Source organism: Symphodus melops, assembly GCF_947650265.1.
Source record: "Symphodus melops genome assembly, chromosome: 10".
Lineage (NCBI taxonomy): Eukaryota > Metazoa > Chordata > Actinopteri > Labriformes > Labridae > Symphodus > Symphodus melops.
Genome location: NC_136700.1, coordinates 25,452,197 through 25,469,424, shown reverse-complemented (window position 1 = coordinate 25,469,424; position 17,228 = coordinate 25,452,197). Strand labels below are relative to the sequence as shown.

General features: G+C 44.2%; 1 protein-coding gene across 1 annotated transcript; it reads right to left on the bottom strand.

The window, feature by feature from the left end:
- Positions 1 to 9,487: 9,487 nt before the first annotated feature.
- On the bottom strand, positions 9,488 to 16,537 carry slc5a2 (solute carrier family 5 member 2; the record flags this gene model as incomplete). Its single annotated transcript, XM_079354721.1, has 15 exons — positions 9,488 to 9,844; positions 9,920 to 10,052; positions 11,441 to 11,656; positions 11,755 to 11,923; positions 12,217 to 12,367; positions 12,778 to 12,885; positions 13,004 to 13,139; positions 13,266 to 13,495; positions 14,342 to 14,422; positions 14,795 to 14,900; positions 14,996 to 15,100; positions 15,187 to 15,246; positions 15,353 to 15,457; positions 16,284 to 16,355; positions 16,439 to 16,537. The coding sequence occupies 15 exons, from the start codon at positions 16,535 to 16,537 to the stop codon at positions 9,642 to 9,644; spliced, it is 1,974 nt and encodes a 657-aa protein (XP_079210847.1). The 3' UTR covers positions 9,488 to 9,641.
- Between the last annotated feature and the right edge of the window lie 691 nt (positions 16,538 to 17,228).

Genomic DNA, 17,228 nt, shown 5'->3' with positions numbered 1-17,228 from the left:
TTATCCTGTAACCAGAGAAACTGCCAAAGGCATCAATAATCGAAACAAGGGCAGGGATAGATGTCTCCGGCCGAGTCAGGAAGAGAATTACATCATCAGCGTAGAGGGCCAATTTATGTACAGTACAGCCAAGAGTCACACCTGAAACATTGTCCGCACACCTGATTGCCTCTGCCAGAGGCTCAATAGCCAATGAGAATAACAGAGGGGACAGCGGGCAGCCCTGTCCTGTGCCTCGCTCCAAGTGAAAGGCCTCAGAGGCACAACCGTTTACCAACACTCTAGCCATTGGGGCGCTGTAAAGCAGTCTCACCCATTTAATAAAATCGGAACCAAGTCCAAACCTCTGAAGAACATCGAAAAGATATTCGAATTCCACCCTGTCAAATGCTTTAGCCGCATCCAAAGCTACACATACGATTCTCTCTCGACTGGAGTGTGCATACTGAATCACATTAAGGAGGCGCTGAACATTGGAGTGTGAGATTTAGCTACTCCCCTAATATAAGCCTTAGCAGCCTCCCAAAGTGTAGCAGCCGAGACATCATGAGTATCATTAGTAGAGAAAAAGAATGCTAATTGTTCCTCTAAAAGAGTTAGAAAGGTGGGATTACTAAGCAGGGAGGGGTTGAGCCGCCAGTGTCGTACAGAGGGGTCAAAATAAGGGGGTATGAATTCCAGCCTAACAAGAGAGTGATCAGAGAGACCCATTGCTTTAATATTACAATTCCTAACCCTGTCTAAAGCCTGCCTAGAAGTGAACAAGTAGTCAATTCTAGAAAGGGAGTTATGTGGACGGGAGAAGAAGGTAGCTAGCGGTAGAAGAGCGTTGTAGCTAGCGGCGTGCGGTCTGTGAGTTTAGACTGGGTTGTTTGCATCAACATAGCAGGTCTTTCTCTCTGAGACTGGCCGCCAGGTTTTGTCGCCATGTTAAAAACAAGTCAGTATAATTTCAGGCAAAAAAAGCTCTCTAAGATGTAAAAATATAGGAGCGGGAGCCCCGTGCAGACACAGCCTTCAGCCAGCCATCGTCACATAACCCAATGTGTGAACTGCCAGGTGGCCTTTTAGAGTTTCATTTAGTGTAAATCTTTTACCAGAAACGGAACAGCTAAATGGTTTCTCTCCTGAGTGAACTACAGAGTGTCGCCTCAGATTTCTATTTTGTGTAAATCTTTTACCACAAACTGAACAGCTAAATGGTTTCTCTCCTGAGTGAACTACAGAGTGTCGCCTCAGATTTCTATTTTGTGTAAATCTTTTACCACAAACTGAACAGCTAAATGGTTTCTCTCCTGAGTGAACTTCAGAGTGTTGCCTCAGATTTCTATTTTGTGCAAATCTTTTACCACAAACTGAACAGCTAAATGGTTTCTCTCCTGAGTGAATTGCAGAGTGTTGCCTCATAATAATAATAATAATAATACATTTTATTTAATGGCGCCTTTCAAGCCACCCAAGGTCGCCTTACAGTGGATAAAAACAATACATTAGGTTAAAACCAAACATAAAAACAAACAAAAGACAGGTGTAGTGTGGAGTGAACAGTTACAGTGAGTATGCCAGTTTAAACAGGTGGGTTTTGAGTTGGGATTTAAAGGTGGAGATGGACTCTGACTGTCGTATGTGGGGGGGGAGGGAGTTCCAAAGTCTGGGTGCCGAGCAGCTGAAGGCTCGGGCACCCATGGTACTGAGGCGTGGTGTGGGGATGACTAGCAGTCCAGCAGAGGTTGAGCGGAGGGTGCGTGAGGGGCTGTAGTGATGGAGGAGGTCGCAGAGGTAAGTGGGGGCTAGCTGGTGAAGAACTTTGTAAGTGAGGAGGAGGTTTTTGTAGTTGATGCGAAATTGTACAGGGAGCCAGTGAAGTTGAATGAGAATGGGGGTGATGTGATCAGATGATGTGGTGCGAGTAATGATCCGGGCGGCAGAGTTCTGGATGAGTTGCAGTCTGTTGATGAGTTTGGCGGGGAGTCCAGTGAGGAGGGCATTGCAGTAGTCGATGCGGGAAGTGACAAATGAGTGAACTAGGATTTCGGTGCTGGACTGGGACAGTGATGGGCGGAGTCTAGAAATGTTACGGAGGTGGAAGAGGGCAGTCCGGGTGATGTTTCTAATGTGGGGAGCAAATGAGAGGGTGCTGTCCAGAATGACGCCGAGGCTTTTGACTTGGGGGGAGAAGGGTACAGGGAAACCGTCGATGATGATGGGTGGTACTGGGGTGTGTTGTGAGTTGGTGAGGGTGGGTTTGGAACCGATGAGCAGGGCCTCGGTTTTGTTGCCGTTGAGTTTTAGGAAGTTCCTGCTCATCCAGTTCCGAATGTCTTCCATGCAGGTGATGAGGGAGGTGGGAGGGGTGGTGGCAGTGGGTTTGGAGGAGATGTGTACATTTTGTGTAAATCTTTTACCACAAACGGAACAGCTAAATGGTTTCTCTCCTGAGTGAACTGCAGTGTGTCGCCTCAGATCTCCATTTTGTGCAAATCTTTTACCACAAACTGAACACTTGAAGGGTTTCTCCCCTGTGTGGGTCTTCATGTGCATCACAACAGCACATTCAGAGGAGCTGACTGATATTTTAGCTGTATTACATACCACATGACTCACAGGTACATCTTTGTTTTGCACAGGGTTTAAATCTTCCTGAGGATTCCTGGAGTCCTCCAAAGCCCAACTTGTGTCATTTGTCTTTGAATCAGAGAGTGAAGTGTTGTCAGGAGTATCTGCTATGTGTTTGTTTGGCAGAAGTTTTAAACCTTCCTGAGGTTCATCTCTCTCCTCCCAATCACCTCTGTCATCAGTATCAGATCCAGAAAAGTCTGAAGTCTTGTGAGGAGTATCTGGCTGTAAATGACTGTCTGGATTAAAGTCTCTGCCTGGTTCTGCTCCTCCACAGTCCTCTCCGTCAGCTTCTGTTTTTATATGCTGTGTGTCTCTGCTCTCTTCACTTTGGTTTTCATGAAGCTGTGGGTACTGAGGTTTCTCATCGTCTTCTTCTTCCTTCTTCACAGGGACAAGTTGAAATAAAATAAGTTCTTGTTCTCTCACTCTAACACACAAAGTTATGTACTCATGCTCGCTCTCTCTCTCTCTCTCACTCGCTTTTGTCTCTTTTAAACTAAAGAGCTTCCCTGGTTCTTGTCAAATGTTTTTCTACACTGAAAATAAAATAAATTAAATTAAGCTTGAATTCATTTGACTGTCATTCTTAAATTTTAGTGTCAATTTTTTCAAGAAACAGTGACCTTTGACTATAAAAGCAACATAGTCAGGTGGTGTAACTGGTTAGTGTTGTTGTGGAATTTTCCTAATACCAAAAAGTGAGAATAAAGAGTGAGAAAATCTACTCAAGAAAAGAACCCAAGAAATCTCTTATTACAGTGAACATTTATTCGAAGGCAAAATGTGCGTTCGAAGACCCTTCCCTTTCGAGTGAAAGAAAGGCAAAAGCCCCGAACCAAAGCAAACATGAACACTTATACATTTCTAACACATTACACAGAGCACTCCCCATCACGCCACATAGGGGCCCCTGCCCACCTGGCAGGGTCCGGTCTTTCTCCCTGCTGTGAGAAAGGGAGTCTACGTGACTATTTACCATCTCCCAAGGCTGAGAAGGAGATGAAATCTAGTGAGAAAGAGTCTGGGTGACTCTTCCCACATTTACAAACGGTGAGAAAGAGAATAAAGGGTGAGAAATGATGGTAAACAAAAAACACCCAATACCCTGTGTTATGTAGTATTCTGAGACATTTCAGATACATTTTATATAACAGATTATATGAGACACGGAGTAAAATTTTCCATGACAGTGTCAATTGGCGTAACCAGTATTTTTCATGAAAATATTAAAATATACAGAAAAATGAATGTGGAATATAAAGTAACCCTCTATTGCAGTGCAATAACATTAATAACATTTGTATTTGGATGTAATTCTTATAAAATTTACTTTCATGTGATATTTTAAAGGCAGTTAATTATTTTTATGGCTGAATTTATATGCATTCTAGGTGGATTAAATATTTAAAATTTATCATTCTTTTTCGCTTACACCATTTGACATTTTCAGGCACATTCGGTGTGATTTCAAATGGCATGAAACCAACATGAACACAAAATGTACATTTTGATAGACCTGATAAATGCTTTAAAAAGTTTTTGGATTTCTCATCTCGCCAACCCTTATTTGTCACTGACTCGGGTACCGATGGAGCTCCGTGCATGGTGAGGGAAAACAAAGGATTTGTGGCGCTTCTTCATGAAAATGAAAAAAGTTTTCATTGCATTATACATCAGGAGGCGCTTTGCACTTAAATGTGTGTCAAGCAGCTTGTTGACATGATGTTGCTGGTCATTCGGGTTGTCAACTTTATTGTTGCACCAGCTTTAAATGATCGTCAGTTTAAATAACTGCTGGATGAAGTTGGAAGTTATTATCCCGGCCTGCTCTTGAACAGCAACGTGCTTTGGTTGTCAAGAGGGAAGGTGCTTAGCCGTTTTGAGGCTTGCCTGAGCTAACACTGAGTGGCTGCTGAAGTTTTACTATCTTGTGGACCTGACAGAACATCTGAATCAGCTCAGTGTGAAACTGCAAGGCATTGGAAATACAGTCTTATCCCTTGTGGAAAAAAACAAGCTGCAGCTCTTTATCGTGGATATTGCAACAGGTCGTTTGCTGCACTTTGAGAAACTGAGAGAATTCAAAGATGCGTGCGCAGCAAGTGACGCCGCTCAACATGTTGATCTCCGGCAGCTAGCTGGCTTCACATCTAATCTCCTGCAGTCATTCAAGGCACGCTTGGGAGAATTCCGTGAGCACACTTGTCTTTTTAAGTTCATCACTCGTTTCAAATCACTGAATGAAGATTTTCAAAAGGGCCTCCCCATAGAGGGTTTTTTTTTTTTTTTTTATCGTACATGCAAAAAAATGGACAACGAGACTCATAGGGAGGAAATGCCATGGTAGGATACACACACTGATTGTTTCAGTTTTTTATAACTCCTTGTTTTTTATTTAATATGTTTGTCTTTTTTTCTAAAATTGTGATCTCAGTAACATCTTAACATCTAGTTGACACACTGGCCTTTTCCTTCTCGGTCTGTTGTTTGGCTTTCCTGGTTATCACAAACTACAGTGAAGCTCAAGGGGACGATCTTGATGAGATCCAGTTGAACGTGAATCAGACTGACAACGGGGAGAACAACCCAAAATAAATGGAGTTTAAAAGAACTGAAGAAGTTCACTACATCGATCCAGTTTGTTTTTTTTAATCGAGATTTTCATTTCATTCACCACAAAAAAAAAATCTTTAAAAAAAAAAGTGAGACTGTCAATCTGAACAAACCATTTTCTTTGCCTCTGTAGGTTTCCAGTGTGCAGCAGCTGCGGGATCCTGGAGGTGTACGATGTGCTGCTGTGGAGTTCACCACTCAACTCAAAGGCTGACAAAAGTTTCAAAAAATAAAAAGGCCTGCTGCTTCGCCACGTGTCGCGGCTGCACTCCCGCGGTCGCAACACACTCCGACGAAAACAAGCTTTTGCGCCACGCACACAAAAAAGGTATCAAAACGAGCGGCTCGGTCATGACATGGGTGCTTTTACTTTGTGGAAACCTTGGACACATGGTTTGGACACAAATCGAGTTTAAACGACAAAAATTCGCCCCATTGAAAATGAATGGCAGAAATTCAAATCCTAGAGTGTAACTGCCAAAAACTTCAGTTTTGGAGACATATTTGTAAATCGCCATCCTGAAGTCACTGTTGCTCGCATATATAAACAAAATATATCAGAAGAAAGCTCTGAGTGTCCTCTCACTCATAAAGCAAAAAGTAAAAACATAAGGGGAGCCATTTGTTTGACGCACCACATACACACACATTGGGCTCTCACTCTAACTGACCTCCAGAATTTCACAGTTTTCACTCATGTTTTAAAATTGCCACTTTGGTCCCAGTCTGAATGTTAAATACAAGGCAACCGCCCTCACAATTTCTGCTGGAATTGTCTAGTTTATTAACTACAAACCACAAAAATTAGAGACTATCAGAGACTAATCGAATCTAACTAATCAGAGACTAAAGACCTTTCATTTATATAGGGTGGCTGTTATTATTATATCCTCAAATTTTGGCACGCTACTTCTCCCACAGCGTTTGCGCCACACGCAAACTACAAACCACAAACATGGAATTCCAACAGCCGACAATCTATACTGAGAGGACTTTACAGGATTTAATCTATAACAAAGATAAGGAAAGAGAGATCCTGGAAGAAGATAATGTACAAAAAAACGTACGCATTTTTCACCTGGAGGAGGAAAATAAGAAAGCCCAGGAAATCATCACCACCCTGACGAGGGAGAATACGGAGCTGAAGAAAGATTTGAAAATCAGCGAGAAGACCTGTAACGACATGGCAGAGAAGTTGGCAAATATTCAGGAGGTGTTTCAACGTGAGAATGAGGAACGAGAGAAGGAAGATGAACGATTAAAGTCGTTGCAGTTCAGTAAATCTGAGGAAGCTGAAGCTCAGCGAAAGAAAGAGTTAATTGAACTTAAGAAGAAGTATGAAAAAGAAGTAAAAGTCAAACTGGGCGAGAATGTCAAAAGAGTGTGAGGAGCGGCTTGAGAACCAGCGTAAAAACCACAAAAAGGAAGTGCAGAGGTTGAATCAGGTCATACAAGAGAAAGAGACAAATGACAGAAAAGCAAAGGTATCTGTGAAAAACGACAAATGTCAGATGGAACGACTAAAAGCTCAGACAAAGATTAAAGAGCTGGAAAAGAAACTGGACGAGGAAAAAAAAGTCTGAGAAGGTGAACGTTTTAAACAAAGTAGTGGCAGACAGAAATACCACAATTAAAATCCTCAAAGAAGATGTCAAAAATTTGAAAAGTCAACTAGGAGAGTGTGAGGTCAATCTGTCAAATAAAACAACACGGCACAATTTATTACGATACAACTATAACACTGCTGTCAAAGATAAAGAGCAGCTAGAGGAAGACAACGAACAGATGAAGGCCGATCTCGAACAAAATAATCAGGAGAAAACAAAAGCAGTTAAAGACAACATTAAGCTGCGAGAGCAAGTTAAAAACCTGCAATCTAGAGAGAGAACCATAAAGCCAGAAATGGATCGGCTCACGGAGGAGAAGCGCAAAGTGGAGGCCATAAACGAGAGCATCCTGGTGAACATACATTTGTGCATGCATCATTTGGATCAGCCAAAAATGTTGAAAGAAGCATTCATCGGTCTCCATCAGCGCTTCATTAGCAAAGACAAAACAGTAGGCATGGACGAAAACAGCACAGAGGGCCAAAAGTTCCTGATGGCGTTTTACCAAAGAAAGCAGGAGGCCAGTGAAAAGACGATTTCCAATCTGCATAAAACCATCAAAAGAAAAGAGCAGCACATGCATTCTATAAATCAAAAAAATGATGCTGACAGAAACTTCCTCATGCAGACCCACCATGAGCAGGAGGTAGTCATCAAGCAGCTCAGAGAAGAAATAGAGAAGCTAAAAAGAGGTCAAGCTGAAGCCTCAATGAAGCATGTACAGTCAGGAACCAAGAAGTCGATCATTCAGACTGTTGCAGGAAGTGTGACAAAGGTGTTCAAGCGAAACAACAGCGTTCATCCTATTACAGACGCAAAAATTGCCAACATCCAGAAGTTACCAGACTCCAAACAACCCAATTATATGTTCTATATTAATTCTCGCCACATCCTGTGATCAACGGGGTCAGATGACTCACATCCACGTGAAGCCCCGTCACCATAAAGATGACGCTCTCCCACCATGGAACGTGTGAACATCCTCCACTCATCGACTTCTTTACCAACCTTGACACTCAGCGCTTACACATCAGGGTTTCCTCCGAGCGCTTCGGTTCACCCTGCAACACTGGACACTTTTAATGGTGTTAAACCAATCAATCAATAAATCAATAATTACATCTATAAATATGAAGCTCAAGTGTATTGTGTTGACCCTGTCCTACATGTGTCAGTCACTGTCACACCAACTTGTTGTTTAGATGGAAAAGCCTCATTTAATACATCCTTCTGCAGCCTTTATAGATTATTATTTAACCCTTGTTTATTCTTCACATGAATATAAATCCAGACGGGTAAAGTCTAATGTGTCTCTGCTGTTGGTTCCCTCCCCGTCGTCTTCTTCTTCTTCTTCTTTCAACATGTTTTTATCAGTCTGTTTCTTCACTCTCGGACGTCCTCCATCTCTGCTCTTGTTCAGACGTCACATTTCAACCGGACATCGGGGTGGATGACGCCGTCATCTACCTGCTGCACAGATCCTGGACTCACCTGGAGAACCCCGGCAGCACTGTGATGTTCTTTGACTTCTCCAGTGCCTTCAACACCATCCAGCCCGCACTGCTCAGGGAGACGCTTGAAAGAGCTGGAGTGGACGGTCACCTGGCTGCATGGACGACTGACTACCTGTCCAACAGACCACAGTACGTGAGGCTCCAGGACTGAGAGTCTGACGTGGTGGTCTGCAGCACAGGGGCCCCACAGGGTACAGTGCTCTCCCCCTTTCTCTTCACCCTGTACACCTTGGACTTCTGCTACAACTCTGGGAGCTGCCACCTGCAGAAGTTCTCCGATGACACCACCATCGTGGGGTGTGTGTCTAAGGGGAGCGAGCAGGAGTACAGGCAGGTCATCATGGACTTTATCGACTGGAGCGAGCTCAACCACCTTCAGCTCAACGCCAGCAGGACTAAGGAGATGGTGATAGACTTCAGCAGGAAGTCAGACTGCACCGGTGAACATCCAGGGTCTGGACACTTTATGACTCTGTGGTTGCGTCTGCACTTTTCTATGCAGCGGTCTGCTGGGGAGGTGGGAGTACAGAGAGAGACAGGAAGAGACTGAACAGACTGGTCAGGAGGGCCGGTTCGGTCCATCTAACAGTCTGAGGAAGCCGGCCCTCCAGGACTGGAGTTTGACACCCCTGCTGTAGAGGAGGTGGCTGAGAGGAGGATGTTAGTGAAGCTGACATCCATCATGGACAATCCCTCTCCCCCCCCCCTGCATGACACTGTGGGGTCTCTGAGCAGCTCCTTCAGCAGCAGACTGAGACACCCACCCTGCAAGACTGAGCGCGACCGCAGGTCCTTCACCCCATCTGCAGTCAGACTGTTTAACAGCATCACCACATGACTCTGTGTTAGAATCATCAACATCATTACTGTTACACACTGTGTGTGTTTTCATTCCTGATCTGTCTTTCCACCAGCGAAAGTGTACATAGTGTTGATGCCTTGTATTATTTAGTCTTTGTTTTTTTATCCCCTTTATTTAATTAATGTAAACTGGCTCATAGCTGTTCATTGTTTTTCTTTTTTGCTATTGATGCTGTTTATATTGCCTGTTTTACTGTTTTTTGGAGCTACATACATGGATCATGGATACTCATGTAGGATAGAGTGATGTAACTTGATGACTTCCTGTGTTTTATAATCTCATCTGAACTCACTGGCAAAATGTCTGTGAGGTTTCCTTGTAACTTGTACTTGAAACTTGTATTTGGTCTTTGCAGTGTAATTAAGGAAAAAAAAAGATATCTACTCACATTCCAACTTCTACCTTTAATCAGGTCAAGTTAGAAAGTTAAGCATAGTAACCCCACAGAAAACATGCCACAGCCATCATAACGAGGGCATTAACGTCCACGGTGTACTTCCACACCGGCTCTTGGCTAATGTCAGGCAGCTGCTCCGGTTCGTCCACTGAGTCCTGCTCTTGGACCGGAGAGCTGCCACAGACCCGACTGAGCCGGCCACAGAAGCCATCCTTATTGTCCTCTTCAGCCGCTGAGAGGAAGAGGGAGGGGTTAGCGTTTGTCTAAGTACGTGTGTCCTGCTTTGCTAACGTGGCTCCCTTCTCACCTTCACTGGTGTTATTCCTGCTCCTCCTGGCCTCAGCCTCTCTCCGGGCTATCCTCTCTTTTTCCTGCTGCTCCCAGTCCAAATCCTTTCTCTCCTCTTTGGAATGACGCAGGCTGAACACCAGGCGATGGAGCTGCAACGAAAACACACGTGCTTCTGTGACGGGTCAATCGAGAACATTGATTTTCATTGTTTGGTTATCAGGAACCCCACAAACACATTTTCCTCGCATTATTTATTTTGGGTACTATTTTACCACAAAGTACCTCATGTCTATGTATGTGTCTGAACTGCACCATTATTCGAGCAGCGATGTTGATATGTTGACTTTTCTCTGTTGTTATATTTTGTTTTGTTTTTTTCCTCATGCTGCACCTCAACCGCCTAATGCTTTTTTTTTTTTATCTTAATGCACCACTCCACTTTATTGTACTTTCTTTTCTTATTTCTTATCTTATCCATTATTGTACTAAGGTCACTTTATTCTATCAGTATTCATACCTTTGCATAGCTTCAGTATATATTTAGTCTGTTGTTTTACTTGCGCATAGCTCTGTGTGTATGTATATACATATATATATACATATATATATATGTATATATGTATATATATATATATATGTGTGTGTGTATATATATATGTGTGTGTGTGTGTGTGTAGATATATATCTACACACACAGTGTTTATATTTATTTCCAGTTTCTGCACAATAGTTGTTTACATCTGTTCATTACAGTATAGATTTCTGTTTACATCTTCAGTCCGATCACTTATACCTCCACTCTTATATGATATATTTAACGTTGTTTACATTTTGCATTTAAAGTTTGACACTTTACTTTTTATCAACACTTTATTTTCTTTGTCTAATTGAAGTATACCTGCACTGTTTTTCATTTACATGCCTTTGAATTGCCCCCCAGGGGAAAAATTACGTTTTTTAAATTGAATTTAATGTAATGTAGATGTGTTGCATAGTTTACACCACAAGGTGGTGTCTGTGAGTAAGAAACAGTTTTATGCAGGTGTTCAGAGAAGAAGAGTTGTTGTGGAGATGCTCCTGAGTGAGCAGCTGAAGACTCTTGTAGGCAGAGGAAAGAAGGTTCTGGGTTTTTAATGCTTAAAGTAAAAACCTCCTTCCAGCATGCGCCTGAGTTTGGACTTCAAATGCTTATGACTTGCAACAAGTTCAACACTTAAAGGTCACATTCTCCTCTTCAGGTGAAATCAGTGTCAGAGCTCCTCTTCATCATGTGTGTGAAGTGTGTTGTTGTAAATCCACTCTGATCCTGTATCTGATCATGTCTATAAATCCCTCTATTTCAGCCCTGCTCAGAACAGGCTGTTTCTGTGTCTGTAGCTTTAAATATGTAAATGAGCTGTGTCTGACCACGCCCCCTCTCTGGAAGGGCTCGGGTTTTCTGGCTGCGTGCTCTATTGTTTACAGCGAGAAGGCTGTGTACTTGGACGTTTAGGTTGTTCTGTGTATTTGAATGAGTGATCAGTTAGAAGACACTCACGCGTTGATCGTCTGTCGGCTCGGTGCAGTAGCTCACCACCAGCACCAGCACTGACGTACAGAAGAAGAGCATGATGGCAAAGTAAAGGTAATGGATCCCACAAATGACCACAGGGCAGTTGGAGGGGAAAATACAGCTGCCGGTCCCAAACCAGAACTCAGGCAGCATCCGACACAGACCCATGAGCAGCCCGCCTATCAGTCCCCAGAACGCACCCTGCAGGATGGGACCGAAAATCACGCTTTTATCTCGATATCATTTCACAAGAGGTAAACATGTGGTAATGACGTATAAAAACACATTGGTCATCTCACTGTCTCATTGACCCTCTTAACAAATACAGCCAGGAGGAAGACTGCAGCGATGGGCGGGGCCAGATAGCTTGAAATGGACTGGATGTAATCAAACAGCTGACCGCTCTGAGCCGCCTGGACCACAGGGATCCAACAGATGCTGATGGCCACGATGCACAGAACCCAGATTCTAAAGAGAGAAAGATAGACGTGGAAGGTTTGTGAGTCGTCCAAACTTGAACATTTATCAGACCTGTTGGTGTTTTGAAGCAGGCTGTAAACATGATACTGCCTGCTGTAAAAACAGCCTTTTTGAATGGGTGTGTATGTGACTTCCTTTTATTGATTTTTTGAAGAGTGGATGTTTTCTTCTTGTATCGTATCCTCTGATGTTCATTTAGACATTTGCCCTCACAGTAGTGTGTCATTAAATTTGTCCACGGCCTGGCTACAGAAACATGTTTCAAGTTGTTCTCTCTTCACCTGCCGACAACAATGAGCTCGTGCTCTGTGGCCTGTGGTCGGACGCGGGTCCATATATCCATGGTGAACAGCGTGCTGCTGCTGTTAAAGATGGAGGCCAGAGAGGACATGAGAGCGGCCAGCATCACTGCCAGCATCAGACCTCGTAAACCTGCACAGAGGCGGGAGCAAGAAAGAGGACTGTTCAGGTAATGTGTAAGAAAAGAAGTCTTTCTGACACGAGTGAGGTTCAAGCCAAGGTCGTATTCAGGGTATCAGGAAGTAACAGGCTAAACGAAAGACGAATCCAAATCTGTGAGGAGGCAAAAAGAAACATATCTACCAACAATGAGAACGTGTTCTGTGGGAGAGGGAGACCATCTGCCTCATGAGAGGGTTCATGTTAAGTTGTTTTTAAACTCACACAGCAGTCTATAGCAATGGTCCCCAAAGTGTGTGTGTGTGGGGTGGGGGGGGGGGGGGGGGGGCAATAAGAGCTCTATTGATCAGATCAGATGAATATAATGCTTCAGCCACAGCTCTGTATTTGATCAATTTTAGGTGCAGGTATTTGGTCCTCACCGTTTGGCAGGATTGACACAACCAGCTTTGGATAGGCAATGTTGGAGCAGCCCACCGCAGTGCCGCACACCTGTCTGCAGACCTCGGGGACCACACAGCCCACCTCATCTGCACGGAAACACACACACACAAACACACTCTGAAGGATACAGATTAATTCTCTCAGCTGTGTGACAGCTTTCACTTATTGTGGTTTCGAAGGGTTTTTAGAAGGTAAGGATCAGACCTGGGTAGAGGACTCTGCTGACCATGCCGGGGAACACCATGAGGAACATCGGCAACAGTTTGAGGTACCCACACATGATGCAGCCGGCCTTGACGTGGGTCAGACTCCGAGCGGCGAGGCACCGCTGAACAATCACCTGGAGAAAGACACAAGAGAAGACGTTATTTCATATTTGCAAAGATGGAATTTTTTTAACAGTGAAAATCTGGAGCAAATTTGGCCACATTTTAACTGATGAGAGTTTTCAGAGTGGGATTTTCACCTGGTCTGTACACCAGTACCAACTTCCCACTATGGAGATCCCAAACAACACCCCCGGCCAGGGCAGGTCCCCCGTGATGGGATCCCTCAGCAGGCTGAAGGCGTCCTGTCTTGGTGTGTAGCAGTGGGGCGGTATGCTGTAGCTCTGAGGATCCATGGAGGAAACATTACTTGGCGTTGCAGAGCTGTATTTGTCCAGCAGAGCGCTGTAACCTCCGACTTCAGCAAAAGCTAGCAGAGAGAAGGTGAGAAAGAGTGAGTTCTCAGACAAATCAGCGAAAGGCCAAACGCTAATTTGGACCACTATTCTGAGTTTCCATGCAGTTTAACAACCATTGCTTCACGTGCTTCTTCATATCAGCTCCCTTAAATTCATTGGATAATATGGATAATCTGGTTTTCAACATCATCACAAGTAAAACAGCTGCTCGAACTGTCTCAACTGAAGAGATGAGTCAGGTGCTGAGACGGCACTTTCTCCTTAACGCATCACCAGCTCACAAAGAGAGGGGGTTGTTTTTTTCCCTTCTCAACTGGTTTCTCTGACACTTCAATCCTATCTGAGTGCTTTGACTTTAAGGTCACATGCTCTGCAAATCCACTTCCCCATCTTCCTCTGACTCTAAAATGTGTCTCTAGTCCGTCTACAAACCCTCCAATGATGAGAAAAGTCTGTCCTCTCCGTCTTCTGCCTGCTCCACTTTTCAGAAAATGTGTGCTCAAACAGGCTGTTTGAAGACTTTCCCTTCATGGCATCACAAAGGGCAGTAGCCCCTCCCCCAGGTGGGTGACACTCCCACAGCTAGGTGTTTGTTCTGCCCTCTGAGTCTGCCTTCTCACCGTAAACAATAGGACATGGAGCCAGAAAGCAGCGAGTACACCCGAGCCCTTCCAGAGAGGGGGCGTGGTCAGACACAGCTCATTTACATATTTAAAGCTACAGGCACAGAAACAGCCTGTTCTGAGCAGGACTGGAATATAATACAGGATCAGAGTGTTTGAAAAAGTGACAAAAACATGAGCTGTGTCGTGTGAATGAAAATCAATGTAATAATATTTAGCTTAGGTTTTACTCACAGTAGCCTGTGAGGACGAAGGCTCCGGCTATGATGACAAAAGTCTGAACTGTGTCGGTGTACATCAGAGCAGCCAGGCCACCTGGTAACACACATACCCACATGAGCTTTTAAATGCACGTCTCACCCTCCCTTCTTTAGTCTATCCACCATGGGGGTCCAAGGCCTTCAGCCAGCATTTCTAGCACCAAGACCGCCATCGATGGGACTCCCATGCCCCCTGAAGGAACAGATGGCTTTTTTTTTTTTTTTTGGTTGGTGGAGGAGAAATATGGTTGTGATATGTTATGTCTTATTTGTGCTTTGTTCTTCAGGTCCATCCTAGAGTAATGCAGCTGTTCAATGTCTGTAAAAGTTTTCCTTTTCGGTATTTTATGCAAAAATGTAAGACACATTTAATAATCCTTTAATATTCCTGACATGCGGCTCAGTTGTTCACATTCCTCAAACATACCAGTGACAGTGTACAAGGCTGTTATACACAAAAGGCTGATGACGGCCACGTAGATGTTCCACCCCAACGCCTGCTGGATAAACACGGCTCCTGCAAACATATCCACCTGTAGGCAGAGGCACAGAGAGGGGCAAACAGATGAGACATAAAGAGGGAAAAATAATACACACTGGCTGTGAGTGCGCCGACAGTACGACTCACTGAGATCTTGGTGAAAATGTAGAGGAACAGTGAGATAATGGAGAGGTAGAGGCTGATCCTTGTCCCTCCAAATCTCTTCTTCAGGTACTGGGGCATCGTGATCACCTAACACAGCACATTCATGCAGATACAATTAGATTTCACAAGAGGCTTCACATTGTTGCGTTGATCGTTCAGCCTGGACTTGTTACCTCGGCTGTGAGGTAGACGGGTACAAACAACCAGCCGAGGAGCAGCACGATGAACAGAGCCTGACACACAAGATAAACAGTCATACAGTGTGGAACCAAAATACAGCTCATTTAATTCAAGTACAATCGTGTCGAGTGAAGGACTGTGCAAGCGAGTGAGACTTACGATCCACTCGAACCCTCCGACAGCGATGCCACTCGCTGCTGCAGTTCCAGCCAAGCCCACAAAGTGTCCACTGCCGATGTTGCTCGCAAACAAAGATGCACCAACCTTAACGGGAAAATGGACGGGTAAGAACGTCAGACACATCAAAGACGAATAGATCAACAACTACAGGACTACGGTGACATCATAACGCTTTAGAGGTCACATATTGTCATATCGAATCAGTGTCCTCGCTCCTCTTCATCACGTGTGTGAAGTGTGTTGTTGTAAATCCACTCTGATCCTGTATTTGATCATGTCTATAAACCCCTCTATTTCAGCCCTGCTCAGAACAGGCTGTTTCTGTGTCTGTAGCTTTAAATATGTAAATGAGCTGTGTCTGACTTTTCTCATCATTGCCGTGTGTGTAGACGGACTAGAGACACGTGTTAGAGGAACATGGAGAAGTCTGCTAAGAACACGACAAGAGGTGAAAATAAGGATTCAGCTCTTTCGTTTTAAAATTGTCATTGTAGGACACAAAATCACATTTATTTGAGGAGTCATTATGACCTATGAGCAGGACACATGAGTTAGCGTTTAAGTCAAGAGCACAAGACCAAGACATCCCGAGTGCTCTGAGACCAGACCGAGACCAAGGGAGGGAGGGATCAAGACCGAGTCGAGACTATAAACATCACAGAAAAAAATCGTCATCTTGTTTTTGGGGTGCGTGTCACTTTTTTTCAAAGGTTGTGGATGTAACCCAGATTATTAATAAATTAAAGATATTCTTTCAGGTCTTATTTTGACATCTACAGAAACTAATTTGAGTGCCCCCTGGTGGACATGTGATAAAATGGTAGTGTTGTACCACACCTCTGGCCTCGGCCTCGTCGTTTAATTGCCACATGCTGACACTGTCACTGAGTTTGTCTCTTTTTGAACTCACCGGTCCCCAGGTCATGGTGCGCCCGGCCAAGAAGTATCCTCCAACGGTCCCACGGTTGGAGCGAAACATGGACTCGAACAGAGAGGACACGGATGTTATTCTCACAAAACGTGCGAAGACGAGCTGCACACAACCTTCAATAAGTAGACTCTTACCCAAACGCCAACACCAATAACCGTGATGAAATATCCAACGATGACGCAGATGTCTGCTGGGTTGTTGATGGTCCCTTTGTTTAATGAGGTCTTCTCCATCGCTCTAAATTCAATTCCACAAACTTTCAGTACTCGGCCACCTGCCTGTGATTATTCCGCAGCTGTGTTTGGGTTTTTTTCTCAGAAAAACATGCAAACATCACGGTGACAAACCAGACACTGAGGCGTTCCGTCGATTTAAGAGGGGTAAGGTTTGAACTTCGGCCAGTGATGAGCATGGGCACATTCAGCAATTTACACATCACACTAATTATTAACACCAAATGATGGGAAGCAGTTTCAGCGTCAGCTATTTACCTGCAGACATTCAGACTTTGTCTTCAGCCCCGTGTCCACTGAGCGTTCCGGTTTGGTTCCCGACAGTGAACCATGATCTTGCTTGTTCCGCACCCTTCCACGTCACTAAATCACAGCGGTGCGACACAGTGGAGAGACGGAGAAGAAGAGCACGACATGATGAACGAAGAGCAACGATTCCCGGGAAGGTCTCCGAGGTCGACACGTTTTGGGTTTGTCCTTTATCACCGCTGTCGCACGGGAAGTGAAGACTCTTTCGACCAATCAACGGACTGCAGTGTGTAAGGGTACAGATCACTTATGTTGGTACCTTTCCTGACAATAGAAACGACACTGAAGCCGACCGCTTGGTGCAAACGGGGCTTCAGTGTAAGCAAACAGCTTGTTTTGCCACTGAAGTACAAAAGTTCACTGCTGCACTTAATGTCAACAA